Raw genomic sequence first — 16,874 nt, 5'->3', positions numbered from 1 at the left:
GAGGCCATAACCTTTCTCCCTGGTCTCATTCATAATTATGTATTTTGCTACAGTATGTGGCTTTAGCAGACTTAATTCGACTTGTACAGGATATGCAATAGAACTGTTATATAAAGGCAGTGCCAGTAACTCTATTGGCTGTTTGGGTTTGGCTTTTTTAACTTTGTAATATTCTTATGGTGCAATATTTCTTGCAATTTTCAACAAGTGTTCCATGACACAAAATTATTTTTTATAATCCATTCCTGCAGTGTACATTTCAACAATAAAGTTTTAAAAACTTTTCTTGGCTATGTGTCGACTATAATTTTCTCTGCACTACCCAGCTAAGAGCAGCTAATTTGTTTTCTGAGGTCAATCAGAATTCCTTCAACTGATACCAAGTGAAATCAAATTACCTTTACAATTAATTGGGAATGCGATTGGTCACACATCAAAACAGTTACAATCTCTATTATCCATCCATTGTCTCCCGCTTATCCGAGGTCGGGTCGCGGGGGCAGCAGCTTGAGCAGAGATGCCCAGACTTCCCTCTCCCCGGCCACTTCTTCTAGCTCTTCCGGGAGAATCCCAAGGCGTTCCCAGGCCAGTCGAGAGACATAGTCCCTCCAGCGTGTCCTGGGTCTTCCCCGGGGCCTCCTCCCGGTTGGACGTGCCCGGAACACCTCACCAGGGAGGCGTCCAGGAGGCATCCTGATCAGATGCCCGAGCCACCTCATCTGACTCCTCTCGATGTGGAGGAGCAGCGGCTCTACTCTGAGCCCCTCCCGGATGACTGAGCTTCTCACCCTATCTTTAAGGGAAAGCCCAGACACCCTGCAGAGGAAACTCATTTCAGCCGCTTGTATTCGCAATCTCGTTCTTTCGGTCACTACCCATAGCTCATGACCATAGGTGAGGGTAGGAACATAGATCGACTGGTAAATTGAGAGCTTCGCCTTGCGGCTCAGCTCCTTTTTTCACCACGACAGACCGATGCAATGCCCGCATTACTGCGGATGCCGCACCGATCCGCCTGTCGATCTCACGCTCCATTCTTCCCTCACTCGTGAACAAGACCCCGAGATACTTGAACTCCTCCACTTGGGGCAGGATCTCGCTACCAACCCTGAGAGGGCACTCCACCCTTTTCCGGCTGAGGACCATGGTCTCGGATTTGGAGGTGCTGATTCTCATCCCAGCCGCTTCACACTCGGCTGCGAACCGATCCAGAGAGAGCTGAAGATCACGGCCTGATGAAGCAAACAGGACAACATCATCTGCAAAAAGCAGTGACCCAATCCTGAGCCCACCAAACTGGACCCTCTCAACACCCTGGCTGCGCCTAGAAATTCTGTCCATAAAAGATATGAACAGAATCGGTGACAAAGGGCAGCCCTGGCGGAGTCCAACTCTCACTGGAAACGGGTTCGACTTACTGCCGGCAATGCGGACCAAGCTCTGGCACCGATCGTACAGGGATTGAACAGCCCTTATCAGGGGGGCCGGTACCCCATACTCTCGGAGTACCCCCCACAGGATTCCCCGAGGGACACGGTCGAATGCCTTTTCTAAGTCCACAAAACACATGTAGACTGGTTGGGCAAACTCCCATGCACCCTCCAGGACCCTGCTAAGGGTATAGAGCTGGTCCACTGTTCCGCGACCAGGACGAAAACCACACTGTTCCTCCTGAATCCGAGGCTCGACTATCCGACGGACCCTCCTCTCCAGGACCCCTGAATAGACTTTTCCAGGGAGGCTGAGGAGTGTGATCCCTCTGTAGTTGGAACACACCCTCCGATCCCCCTTCTTAAAGAGGGGGACCACCACCCCGGTCTGCCAATCCAGAGGCACTGTCCCTGATGTCCATGCGATGTTGCAGAGGCGTGTCAGCCAAGACAGTCCTACAACATCCAGAGCCCTGAGGAACTCCGGGCGTATCTCATCCACCCCCGGGGCCCTACCACCAAGGAGTTTTTTGACCACCTCAGTGACCTCAGTCCCAGAGATGGGGGAGCCCACCTCTGAGTCCCCAGGCTCTGCTTCCTCATTGGAAGGCATGTTAATGGGATTGAGGAGGTCTTCGAAGTATTCCCCCCACCGACCCACAACATCCCGAGTCGAGGTCAGCAGCGCACCATCCCCACCATATACAGTGTTGACACTGCACTGCTTCCCCTTCCTGAGACGGCGGATGGTGGACCAGAATCTCCTCGAAGCCGTCCGAAAGTCATTCTCCATGGCCTCCCCAAACTCCTCCCACGCCCGAGTTTTTGCCTCAGCAACCACCAAAGCCGCATTCCGCTTGGCCTGCCGGTACCTATCAGCTGCCTCCGGGGTCCCACAGGACAAAAGGGTCCTGTAAGACTCCTTCTTCAGCTTGACGGCATCCTTCACCGCCGGTGTCCACCAGAATCTCTATTATAATGTTATAAAGTTTTTTTATGTATTGCTCGTAATAATAATATTAATGCATTTATTTTTTCATTAAAATCTTGTTGGTTGCAGGATCTTATTAAACATGAAAAAAATTATTACTTTTAGTCTTAATGTCAGCATTTACATTACCAAAGGCTGAAATAAAAAAGGTATTGGGGATTTTGAAATCCAGTGTATCCCAAATTTCCAATTTCAAATATTTCATATTCTACAAAACTATAGTACATGCACAAACTAGACAAGAAAGACAGAAATGATCTTTTCCTGAAAGCAATTCTTTTTACAAAGATTGAAATACACTGAGAGACTACACTACTTTCAAATAAGCATTAACATCTGGGAAATAAACACCTGCAGATGGCAGAATGACATTCTACTTGTGAAATTACAATGTTCTGGATGCAAAAATCATCTTTATTTCCTTGCAGAGTATGCTGCAATGAAAACTGAAAAATTTTCTATTCATCACTTGTATTAATTTTGTATATTTAGTATGATATATAAGAAAAGTGCATTATGGAGGCATTCACACGTCTAAGGAGAGTGCAGTTATGATTCAGAAGCAGAAATGCACTTTAGCGTGCTCCTCATTGTGCTGTGCAAATCATTTTGTTTACAAAAGGTGATTATATTGCAAAATAAAATTTAAAGGTGTGTAAAAGTTTACTAAACACTAAAAAAACGTTAAAAGGAAATATCAACATTGGTACTGTGTTTGGAGACCCAACTTCTGTCCAGTTCACCACATAGCCCATCATACTTTAGATGAACAGCTAAGAAAGAAACCTTTTTTTGTTTAACTGAAAAAACGCCTGAGCCCTGTGATAGGTATTAGATTATTAAATAACTTTTTACAAAGCCCTAATGTTAGGAGGGGGAATTTTATTTGCTTAGATTCCCTGTGTATTCAATGTGGGCTTTCATCAATCTATGTATTATAGTTTCCAACAAACCACTTTCTTCCTAACTGTCTTTCTATCATTATTCTTCAGCAAAACATCTTGTAGCAATTGATGATAACTGGGAAAGACACATTTAAAAAGAAATTAAGAAACAATTCCTTTGGTAAAGAGTGGTATAACTCTACACTAAACCTACACTGTCATAGCACAAAAATCAGTATCATTGATTAGCATCTAACTAATCAAACCAGTTAAAAAATCAGCCCTTTTCTTAAAAAAAGTTCCTTTACACAGGCTTCTTACCCAATACAGTGTACTCTTCTTTCTCTTTATCTTCCCTCTCCTGTCCTTTCCCACCTCTCCTCCCCAGAGAACTTTGTCTCCTTCCTCTCGATTCTGACTCACAGGGCAAAGTGAAGGGCTCGCTTTTGCACCTAACCTAGGAGTACTTCTGGTTCCTAAATCACTATCTCTAGAAAGAACCAGCCAGAAACATTCATATCTCAACAGCTCCTCCTGGCAGCCCCTACAGAATTCAGCAGGGTAGCTCTACGAGACCACAACTCTGGGCATCTGTGTAGGGGCTTCCCCCAGGCGATGCTGACACACACTGCATGGAGGAATGATCTGTGCATGGAAGGCAGTCGCTCCCTGTCCTGTATTTCTTCTGGCATCACAAATGAGAAAGGGATTGCTAACCATTCCTGCTGGGATGTTTTTCCACCCAGATTATCCATCCACTATGCTAGATTCCCAGTCTGGTAAGGGCTTCCCATTCACAGCTGCTAGGACGCCAGTTTCAGTGCTCCAGCTGCCATAGTGCTCCATCATGCCCACCCCCTGGCTAGGATGGGGAATATCATATCTCTCTTCCTGACCATCTATTATACAGTCCTACCAGCAAGGTAAGGGAACAAGGTCCACCCTGACTGGGATGTCAGTCCATTCATCACATGCTGATATTCTGGGCTCTCTTAAGCATGTTTGTTGGGTACCCATTGTGAATGAAAAGGTTTTACATAGTGCTTGTATTTAGTTCAGACTTTTGCTAGGATAGCACTACGTCATTATGATATTGCTACAAGTGGAGAGACGACCTTAATAAAAGTTGGTCATACTAACCTGTAAATCTAATTGAATAAAGCAGAAATGAAAGTAAAAAATATTAAATCAAATGTAAAAAATGCCACAGTTCTGAAAATAACAATTATAACAAGAATAGAAAGAAAAGTACTAAAGAAAAGCACAAAATAGAAGTCACAATTGAAGTAAATATCCTTAAATATACAAGGTAATTAAAAAAGATATAATATAAATACAAAAGACCAAAATTCAAAAAACAACACCAATACTAATTCTGATTAGATAAACTAGCCAAAATTCAAATTCTAGACACTGACAGAAAAAAACAAACTCAAAATCAAAATAGGAAAGGAAATATAAGGAGTAAAAAGGAGAAGAAGAACATTCAATGTATATAATGCCACAACAGTGAAGCAGTGGCACGATGGGCTTTAAGGAGTTCACATTTGCTGATTGAAGCACCTACTGCCAATCCATAAGACAAGTGAGAAATAAAAGAAAAAAAATATAAAATAATTAACAGCAATTATTTCAGTAAATTAGAGGAATTAACATAAACATGACTTAAACAAAGAAACTTAAGAAAAACAAAGACACTCCAATTCAAAAAAAGACAAGAAACTAAACCTCATGGCAAGACCAATAAAAAGACCCTACAATAGGAGATTTTACAGCTCTTGAAAGGCTTACTTTAATCACTCCAATCACTTTAATAACACCTGACAATGGCTGAATCTAAGGAAGCACAACAAGAGCTGATTTTCAATCATTCAGCTAGTGTTCTGACTGAAAATGTAGTCAGTAAAAATTTATGAGCGGTGACCAGGATAAAAAGACAGGATCAATAACAGCCACTGTCTTTATAATGGTAGAATCACTTGCTCTTGTGATAAATAATGGATATCATTACTATCAACAATATACTGTATCTCTTAAGAATTTGAAAACCTGCTTTGTCCCATTTAATTTTTTTTTTTGCTTTAGATAGTTTTTTCAGGGGGATAGCCAGAAAATGTCACTTCAATATTCTGAAAGCTGAATTTTGAAGCTTTATTTTCATATGTGTGTTTAAATTTTATTTCCATGCCTTAGAAAATGTGTCACATCATTATCTGTGAATCTCTGCAGGCGGATAATAGGCTGCTAAGAGACCTTGCCTGGTTGCTAGGACCACCTATCAAAAGGGGCCACAATTTGGGTCATGAAGACTCCTGAGAGGCTTGAGATAACTAGTATGACTTGTGAACATGTGTGCTTTAGCTCTGTTTTTCTAGTTCACAATATGTAGCCTTCTTATCTCGACTCGATTTTCTCTCTTAGGTTTTTGGCTCCTGTTAAATATTCGCACTCTAGTAAGTGACTCTGTGCAATTTGTGTAGACTGTTATATCGGTTTAGCGCTCTGATTTTCAAAGCAAATTACAGTCGTTTGAGAAACCTGTTTTGTGACTATTCAAAGGGACTGCTGTATGAAAAAAGGCAGGTGGTTACATTCCATGCTGCAGTCCAGCCAAGCAGTCTTGGATTTTCTTGACTTGCATATCAATGTAAACAAAGCACTCAAGGAATTAGCAGCATTAAAATGTAACAAAATGAACAAAATAAATAACAATAGAAATAACAAGAGTAAAAGCATTAAGAATTAAACAAAATCAACAATGACAATAATTAAATTCCTGACAGATACCTTGGTGTTTTTGTTATTATGGTTTAAACTGTCTTGTATTTTGACCAAAATTTTCTTCTTTATCGCTATTACTCAATTGGTAATTAGTAAACTAGCAACCTACAATGATAAAAATAAATTCTTTTTACTTCCTTATTTCTTCCTTTTCCTTAGGTCATGACACACAGAGTTAATGCTCCAATTTAAAAATGAAGCTAGAAGCAATTTGTGGTACCTCATTTCAGGACTAGGAGTATCCCTGGAAATTATCACATGAACAAAGCCAGAGTTTTATCAGAAATCCAGACTTACAGTCAGAAGTGAATGTGTTATGATTTACTGTAAATGCCAAATGCCATCTACTTGTGTGAAATTTGCTAGTAGCATAGGGTGAACAGCAGAAAAGGTAGCTGAGAACTCAAGATGTCTCAGTGCCTTGGCTGCATTTAATTTCAGGAAAGAACCATAAGCACAAACCTAGGACATCCTCCAGATAGTAAATGAAAAGTGCAGGGAGCTGGACCAGGTCAGAAAGGTCGCACAAGCTGAGGGACAGAGCCCTTTCCATTGTGTCACTAGGGGGATATAAATGAAGCAAGCTTCTTCAAGGAAACCTGATATCTGCCTGACCAGCTGTTATAAGCATCCCTAAAGTAACCAAATCTGGCAAGTAAGCAACTCAGACAGTAAAAGATTCTTGCTGTATTATAACAAACTGCCAATTGTCAAGACAACTTCTTTGTGAAGTGGTGAAGTTGAGGTAGGTTAAGGGCAAGATCATGGTCCTTCTACACAGTATGATTCAGCAGAAGAGCAGACAAAGCATCCAAGGCATTGTCAACAAAAGCTTCAAGAGAAAACCATATATGTACATTTTTTAGACTTTTATTCTGGGGTTTGGCTTGAAATGTAATCAAATTGTCTTCCCTGAAGTAAAGTTCAAATGAATGATGTTTACCTTTCCTTTTTGAGATTCTATCAATTTACTTCAAGGTATAAACACCTATATAATCATACTCGATGACATGAATTGGATCTTTTAATAAGAATGTTAGTCAAGGGTTGCTTTGCACATATTAATTCATCATTATGTTAGACATCATACACAAACATCTGTTCAGTACAAGTTTAAAACTTTGAACAGTGTCTTCAAGCAGGTGTCTCATTAAGTATTATGTTAAGGAAATGTCCTACACTCACATCATTTTTTAGTAAAAAAAAATCCTTGGTTGTCAGAGAGTGTGCTTTATAACAACTCTCCATTATTTAACAACATTATTTGAAATAATGCCAGATGCAATGACAGTATGCAAAGAAAAATCTGTTGAGACATTCTGTACTACCTTGACCATGAGTCACCTTATCTTACTCAAGTGGAAGAATCCAAATCCACCCTTGATAAATCAAGGGGATGTAACAGAAAGTGCCCAAAGATTTTTCAGATTTTGGCCAGAATTAATGTTCTAAAATATATCATTCGGCCGTCTACTTTTCTTCTTTTATGTCTGAATTTATTGTACACATGAAAATACTACTAATAGTAGTACTACTACATATGAAGGTACTTTACATTGGGAGCTCTGTTTGCGTAGTCCTCTTGGTTGGATAACAGAGTGATGCTCAGACTGACTTAATTTATTTTTAAACATAAATGTTTTGAATTGTAGGACATAAGAAGTATTTATGAAGCATCCTACACTTACTACCAGCTAACAGTAGGAGTTCTTGTTTGAGAATAAATGACAGTGTGATTTTACAGAACCCTGAGCTGCAAAGTGGTACTCATGATGATATTTTGTAGTTACCTTGGAAATCATGAGGACACATTGTACTTTTCTGGTACTAATACTAAGGCTTCATTGCAATAATAACAATAATAATGAAATTAAAAGAAGAAGTAGAATGAAAATAATAAGGTAGGATATTGTGCTAAGATGCACATAACAGTGTTTGCTAGAACAACAGAAATAATACTTTAAAATGAACAGTGATGGAAAGACCAAGACATACACATTGAATGACAGTAAATCTTGATAATGGGCAGGTTTATTTAATAATACACAGCCATACTTTCAAAAAAATCCACCCTCCCACTTTTATGACCACATGAAGCACCTTGAAAAACAGTTACTGATTTAGCCATGGCTTTAAGTCAAGCTCAATCTTTCGGTGTTCATGATCGTCTTCCAGGGTCATGTGCCATGCCTCTCCCTGTGATCCCCCCTTATCTTCTGCAAGCCTCTATTTATCCAACACCCAGAGAGTCTACACCTTACTTCTTTAACCTTCCTGAGCTTTTACACTGTAGCACAAATGTTCCAAGGGTTCATGGAAGAGCTTGGCGTACCCGTTACATTTTGTTGTCAATCAACCATCCTGCCCCACTTATCTTCAGGGTAATATGATGGATACTATAGTACAGTTTGCATCCACAACCACCTGTGGATTTATACTGTGACACCACTTGCAATTTACATGTGCCCGCTCATCCACACTGGAGGAGATGATTTTTATATACATTACGTCCCGATCTGCATGAATGCAGCTTGCTTTAGCATTACCTCATATGGAGTGGGTTGGGAAAGGTATAATCTGTGTATTATCTCATGCATTTAAGGGCTTTCAAAATTTAATTTTGGATCACATAACATACAAATGTTACACATATCATTCCATCTCTGTCAAATCGTTATCTTTTTACAAGTTCATTGATGTTTAGTGTATCTAAAACACTGAGGATGTAAATGCCAGTCTCTTCCTGAATGCCATCTTCTGTTAGCTCCTAGTCAGTTAGGGCAGCTCGCAAGCTCTCCTACATCCTAGTGAAGTTAGGAATATTTGTCTAAACTATGAAAATTGACAACATGCTTTTACTGTTACTCCTAAAAGTAGGACCAAATTTGTGCCAGTGTTTTCCTACAAGAAACTGGATAAATATGGGCAGAGATCTGTTTTTTCACTGAAAAAAATCTTAATGTGTGCGATTACCTGATAATTCTCCAAGAAGATGCTGACATCAATCCTTACTTTATGTATGAATTAACTGAACAAATGATAAATAAAGCCAAGCTGAGAAGTGAAATGATGCTGCTACAACAATATATATGCAAATAACCAAAATTAATTAATTCACTAGAGCAAACAGACTGAAGATTATGGTAATTGCATCCGAGTCAATCTACTTTTTATTGTTTATACACTTGTGTATTTAATGGTACTTTTGATAAAATTAAGACTGGATTTGAAAAGCTTGAAAAGAATGAAAGTAATGCCAAAGAAGTGTTACATTTTATGTGCTTTTTTTGAAAAATGAACATAAAGAGAATGCATCTGGTGCTTTTCATGTAAATAAGCATCCATCCATTTTGTACTCCCAGCTTTTCTATGAGTATTTTAGCAACAAGGCAGAAATCAATAGGATGCCAGTCCATTACAAGACACTCATAAATTCTTTTCAAAATACTAAGTTAAAGATAAATAGTTGGTTAAAGGCAAAAGTACCATTAACAAAAAAACTGACCGACCCGACCATGTAACATTTTTTCATACCGCAGACTTACAATGGAAATGAAAATAAGGTTCAGCACTTTGGAAATCAGGCTCTTTATTCACACCACTAAATATCGAGTCTATTTAAACAGAACAGTTAAAATGCTCACAACCACTTAATTACCACAGCTTGGAAATGTTTAATGCTAACATCTACAGTGCTGTACAATTAAAAAGCATTGATACATCAATTCTTAAATACTAAGATGATTATAAATAGTCTGACATAATGCAGTTGTCTTATATTATAATACACATAATCAGTATAAACATATTTACCTGTGCCATCATCCACATTCTCCACTTCCATAACTTCAGTATTGATTCTTCCACGGAACTGGTAACGATACCCTTCTGTAACAGCTTTGCTGTTTTTTAAACGCCTACAATTTCAAGGAAAATATTTTCATACCCTCCAAAACAGAATACCATTTTATGTTTTAATACCACTAACTTGACATAAAAGACATTATATACACTGAAGAAGAAAGGCTACTTCAGGACTGTGAATGTTTAAACAATGTATACTGTACTGAAAAGGAGTGCAATTGTCTGTGTGTTATTAGTTCAAGCAGAAAGTGCTTGTCAGATTACATTTTATACAGGTTATTAATGCAGGAATCTAGACAATTCCAAAGGCTTCAAAAACATTTTCTTGCAACTCTAGCTACAGGAAAACTTCTCTTTGATGTCATTAGAAAATCACTATCAAAAATGTTCCTAGTAAAATAAAGAAGGGTGGGAGAGTGACTACATAAATCAACAAATAAAAATGACTACACAAAAGTGAATGCTGCCCTACAGATGTCATTTGCTACCGCCTGTTGGGACGGTTGTTCCCCTTTCTTTTTGGCCAAGAGCTATCCATTGGACTATGTTTCCATGTCTTGCTGCTCTACTCTTTGAAACAAGATAGCAGCCTCACTTGTCTCACACAAACAAGTGTTCTCCAAAATGATTTACTGTTATGTTCTTAAAATAAGAACGATGCTTTACCTGTGTTTCTTTTTGCAGTACACTAACAGGTTATCAAAAAGGAAAAAAAACGCGCTCCTGGATGTTCCCAGCTGAAATTTTCATCAGAATCCCCTGCATGAGCAACTCTGTGCATGTATCAGTAATGCTGGAGCCCTAGAAAAGAACAAGGAAAGATAAATTAAATCCTTAAAATAGTCTTGTACTTCAAATTAAAATTAATAAAATCTTGGGGACCTTTTTCAGTTTACCATTTTAACACTATATTCACCATTTAGTACACTGCACATTCATTAAAATCAGGCTTTAGATTAAGGTTAACAAGAGTAATTCTTTAGACAAAGTGAATTGACTACAGTGCATTTCAAGGTGGCCTCCATTCTAAAGCACTTCTCATAAACATAAAGTATTACAACTGCTCATGTTGTTCATACAGATATTTTATTAAATTCATTCACAAATACACATTTAACCAGGACTAGAAACTCAGTCTTATATTCTGTGGAACTGAACCCACCTCCTTGGATTCTAGACTATCCTGCATGCTTGTTAGCGTGTTAGCTGCTTCCCAGTGACTCCTAGGACCTGCTTAGAATACCAGACACCTCGATCAAAACCTTGAAGTAGTTTAATTATGGTATACCGTAGCGGTAATATATTTTATTTATTTTATATATATATATATATATATATATATATATATATATATATATATATATATATATATACATACATACACACACACACATACTAGGGGGTTCCTTCCTGCTCGTTTTGCTCGTCAACCCCCCCTTGCCTGCGCTACGTGCCAGTCACTCGTGTTGTGAAGAGGGGGGCTGAACGCACCCCAAGGAGACATGATTGCTCCTTCGTAACCCTCTCTTAAATAACAACATTTATTTATATAGCACATTTTCATACAAATAATGTTGCTCAAAGTGCTTTACACGATGAAGAAAAGAGAAAAAAAGACAAATTAAGAATTAAAATAAGACAATACTAATTAACATAGAATAAGAGTAAGGTCCGATGGCCAGGGAGGACAGAAAAAACAAAAAAAAACTCCAGACGGCTGGAGAAAAAAATAAAATCTGCAGGGGTTCCAGACCATGAGACCGCCCAGCCACTCCTGGGCATTCTACCTAACATAAATGAACAATCCTTTTTATATTTAGGGTTCTCATGGATGGACTTGAGGATGATGGTCATGTAGACTTCTGGCTTTTAATCCATCAATGTAGGAACACCATGGTGCTTTGATTAGGTGGTGGTAGCGCAGGTCACCACCACAGAAAACCAAGAAAAAAAAACAGAAGAGAGAGTAGGGGTTAGTACGGATTTTAGAGCCACCATGAATAGTTATGGTAATTAATTGAATATACAGAGCATCAGGATTAAACTAAAATTAAGTTATGAGAAAGCCATGTTAAAGTAATGTGTTTTTAGCAGTTTTTTTAAAGTGCTCCACTGTATTAGCCTGGCAAATTCCTATTGGCAGGCTGTTCCAGATTTTAGGTGCATAACAGCAGAAGGCCGCCTCACCACTTCTTTTAAGTTTAGCTCTTGGAATTCTAAGGAGACACTCATTTGAGGACCCAAGATTACAATTTGGAATATAAGGTGTCAGACATTCTGATATATAAGATGGAGAGAGATTATTTAAGGCTTTGTAAACCATAAGCAGTATTTAAAGTCAATTCTGAATGACACAGGTAACCAGTGTAGTGACATCAAAACTGGAGAAATGTGCTTGGATTTTCTTTTCCTAGTTAGGATTCTAGCAGCTGCATTCTGCACTCGTTGCAATCGATTGATGTCTTTTTTGGGTAATCCCGAGAGGAGTGCGTTACAGTAATCTAGTCGACTGAAAACAAAAGTGTGAACTAATTTCTCAGCATCTTTCAATGATATAAGAGGTCTAACTTTTGCTATGTTTCTTAAGTGAAAAAATGCTGTCCTAGTGATCTGATTAATACGCGATTTAAAATTCAGGTCACAGTCAACAGTTAATCCTAAATTTTTTACCTCCGTCTTGACTTTTAATGCTGATGCATCAAGTTTATTTCTAATAACCTCATTATATCCATTATTGCCAATCACTAAAATTTCTGTTTTCTCTTTATTTATCTTGAGAAAATTACTATTCATCCATTTAGAAACACAAGTAAGATATTGTGTTAATGAAACAACAGAGTCGGGGTCATCAGGTGCTATTGATAAATACAGCTGCGTGTCATCAGCATAGCTGTGGTAACTCACGTTATGCCCCGAGATAATCTGACCTAACGGAAGCATGTAGATGGAAAACAGCAGTGGACCCAGGAGAGCCTTGTGGAACACCATATAGAATATCATGTGTCTTTGAATTGTAATTACCACAACTACCAAAGAATTTTCTACCTGCCAGGTAGGATTCAAACCAATTTAAGACACTGCCAGAGAGGCCCATCCATTGACTAAGGCGATTTCGAAGAATATTTTGATCGATGGTGTCAAATGCGGCACTCAGATCTAAGAGGATGAGAACAGATAAATGGCCTCTGTCTGCATTTAACCGCAAGTCATTTACTACTTTAACGAGTGCAGTTTCTATACTGTGATTTGTTCTAAAACCCAACTGAAACTTATCAAGAATAGCATGTTTATTGAGGTGGTCATTTAGCTGTATAATGACTGCCTTCTCTAGAATTTTACTTAAGAAAGGCAGGTTAGAAATGTTTCAAAAGCAGAGGGGTCAAGATTATTTTTCTTGAGTAGGGGTTTAACTACAGCAGTCTTAAGACAGTCTGAGAAGACCCCTGCATCTAATGATGAGTTTACTATGTCAAGAATACTATCAATTAGCACGCCCGATACTTCTTTGAAAAAACTTGTTGGTATTGGGTCAAGGATACAGGTGGAGGGTCTCAGTTGAGAAATCATTTTATGTAAATCAGGTAAATCTATCCTGGTGAAAGAATTTAATTTGTTTATAACGGAGTACTGGGGTTTAAGAGGATCCGCAGTGTTGGGGAGATATACTATATTATCTCTAATATCGTTAATTTTTTGATTGAAAAATACAGCAATAGCCTCACAAGTTTCACTGGAAGTATTTTGGAGGCATTCCTTTGAGTTACCTGGGTTTAGCAGATGATCAATTGTAGAGAATAAGACTCTGGGATTACTAGAATTGTTATTTATAATCTTAGAGAAATAGCAGCGCCTCTCAAGACGGACTGTGTGATTGTATTCTGTTATTTTAACCTTCAATATCTCATAGTGGATAGTTAGTTTAGTTTTTCTCCATTTACGCTCAGCTCTATGACATGTTCTCTTTAAATCAGACACTCTTTGGGTCTTCCATGGTATAACAATGCTAGAAGATTTTTTAACTGTCTTTTCAGGTGCAACTATGTCAACAGCAGCTCTCACCTTAGTATAAAATTTTTCCACCTTACTATTTACATTATCCTCACTATTGTAGTTAGCACTATAAATGGACTGGTTGCTTAGAATGTTTGTAAGTTTTAAAGCTGCTGATGAATCAAAGAAGCGTTTTTTAACAATATGCTTCTCATGAATGTTTTCTATCAATATTTCTATATTAAATAGTAAAAGAAAACGGTCTGATAGACCAATATCAATGATCTGCTTTACATCAAATTTTAGTCCTTTGGTAATTACTAAGTCTAACGTATGACCTGCTTTATGTGTAGGCTGATTAACGAGCTGTCTCAGATCAAAAGAGTCCAGGAGGTTCATGAATTCTTTTACTTTTGGGTCACACTGATTATCGACATGAAAGTTAAAGTCGCCGACGAGTTGTTGTTGTTGTCTGTCTTATTTCCGGCGCCGGGTATAGTTAAATCTTTTGGCACAAACTCTCGTCTCGTGGGACATGAGTTCTTGATATTTTTTAGTTTATAATTTAAAAACGGAATAAGAATTTGAAAATCTAACAACATTACATTAAAGTATGATAAATTCTGAAAAGAATGATACCAAACATATACATGTAGGTTTTAAAATAAGCCCGATTTAAAGCCTGACAATAAACATGGCATAACATCATTGCACTTTTAGGCTTAGGATTTTATATATATATATATATAAAACGTCTTGGTACACGTATAAATCGGTTTACGACCAAAAAGTTCGCCAAACTTTTGCCTCGGTTCACGACCACGCACTCGGTATACGAACAAGCCAGTTTCCCTTTCGGTTTGTACATGTTCAGTCTCTCCCTGTGCATTTCCTGTGCAGCGAGCAAGAGAGAGAGAGTGTGAGAGAGCACCACACACACACACACACACACAGGCAGCACGAGAGAGACAGACGCACACACACAGGCAGCGTGAGAGAGACGCACACACACACAGGCAGCGCGAGAGAGAGACGCGCACTCACACAGGCAGCACGAGAGAGAGACAGATGCACACACACAGGCAGCGCGAGAGAGAGGGGGCTGGACTCATAAGGTAGGAAGGCAGTTAAAGAATGCACTAGGCTTGATTTTGTTTTCACTTCTGTTTATAGCGATCGGTTCGTAGCGTGCATTGTTGCAATGTTACTTTTCTTGGTGGTTTATTAAAATTACGGATTTTTTCAAATGTTCATTTTTTTTCCCTGTGCTTAAAACACATTAAAAAAAAAAAGTGTTTTTAGCCAGCGGTTGGTAGTACTATAGCGCGAACTATTGCAGTGTTAGTTTTCTCTGTTGTTCAAGGTTTTCTCAGTGTTATTCAATGTTTTTACATTTAGTTTACTATTACGCTGTGCATTCTATGGTTTAATTAACTATATTTGTGCTTAAAAACTTAAAAAAATATATAATTACATACAGTTCGTATGGTGTGGAACAGATTAATTGTATTTACATACAATCCTATGGGGGAAATTGCTTCGGTTCACGACCAAATCGGTTTACGACCAGAGGTTTGGAACAAATTATGGTCGTGAACCGAGGTTCCACTGTATGTGTATTATATATATATATATATATATATATATATATATATATATATATATATATATATATATATAGAGAGAGAGAGAGAGAGAGAGAGAGAGAGAGAGAGAGAGAGAGAGAGAGAGAGAGAGAGAGAGAGAGAGAGAGTGAGAGAGAGAGAGAGTAGATAGATAGATAGATAGATAGATAGATAGATAGATAGATAGATAGATAGATAGATAGATAGATAGATAGATAGATAGATAGATAGATAGATAGATAGATACTGTATGTGTATACAGTGATCCCTCGCTATATCGCGCTTCGCCTTTCGCGGCTTCACTCCATCGCGGATTTTATATGTAAGCATATTTAAATATATATCGCGGATTTTTCGCTGCTTCGCGGGTTTCTGCGGACAATGGGTCTTTTAATTTCTGGTACATGTTTCCTCAGTTGGTTTGCCCAGTTGATTTCATACAAGGGACGCTATTGGCAGATGGCTGAGAAGCTACCCAACTTACTTTTCTTTCTCTCTCTCTTGCGCTGACATAGGGGGGTGTGAGCAGGGGGGCTGTGTGCAGCTGCTTCCTGAAAGGACATGCTGCACGGAGCTTCGCATACTTAAAAGCTCAAAGGGCACGTATTGATTTTTGACTGTTTGTTTTTCTGTGGCTCTCTCTCTCTCTCTCTCTCTGATCCTGACGGAGGGGGTGTGAGCTGCCGCCTTTGACAGCTTTGTACCGGCGGTGCTTCGCATACTTAAAAGCCAAAAAGCCCTATTGATTTTTTTTTTTGACTGCTTGCTTTGCACTCCTTTGAAAAGGAAGATATGTTTGCATTCTTTTAATTGTGAGACAGAACTGTCATCTCTGTCTTGTCATGGAGCACAGTTTAAACTTTTGAAAAAGAGACAAATGTTTGTTTGCAGTGTTTGAATAACGTTCCTGTCTCTCTACAACCTCCTGTGTTTCTGCGCAAATCTGTGACCCAAGCATGACATTCTAAAAATAACCATATAAACATATGGTTTCTACTTCGCGGATTTTCCTACTTCGCGGGTGGCTCTGGAACGCAACCCCCGCGATGGAGGAGGGATTACTGTATATATATATATATATTATATATATATATATACACATACATACACACACATGAAGAAAAGCCTAGACAATTACAACTTTACAAAAATACAAACTTAACTTATACTCACTATAAAGTAAAAAATATACAATCAAAATACTGTTAAGTTTGACTTATGTTTCAAAATCATTTCAGACAGCATTGTACTGCAAAAGGCACTTTAAATTTTCCACAGCACTTGGACTCCTTGTTTGATTTTAAATGTC

General features: G+C 38.5%; 1 protein-coding gene across 1 annotated transcript in view; it reads right to left on the bottom strand.

The window, feature by feature from the left end:
- The window catches only part of prex2 (phosphatidylinositol-3,4,5-trisphosphate-dependent Rac exchange factor 2), a 547,559-nt gene that overhangs the window by 343,191 nt on the left and 187,494 nt on the right, over window positions 1–16,874 (bottom strand). The window contains 3 exon segments of the mRNA XM_028803602.2: window positions 9,900–10,003; window positions 10,617–10,663; window positions 10,665–10,751. Coding sequence (XP_028659435.2) covers window positions 9,900–10,003; window positions 10,617–10,663; window positions 10,665–10,751 — 238 coding nt within the window.

Source organism: Erpetoichthys calabaricus, chromosome 6 (genome assembly GCF_900747795.2).
Source record: "Erpetoichthys calabaricus chromosome 6, fErpCal1.3, whole genome shotgun sequence".
In the NCBI taxonomy this organism is placed as follows: Eukaryota; Metazoa; Chordata; class Cladistia; order Polypteriformes; family Polypteridae; genus Erpetoichthys; species Erpetoichthys calabaricus.
Note: the sequence above shows the minus strand (reverse complement) of the source record. Positions and strands in the feature narration are given on the sequence as shown.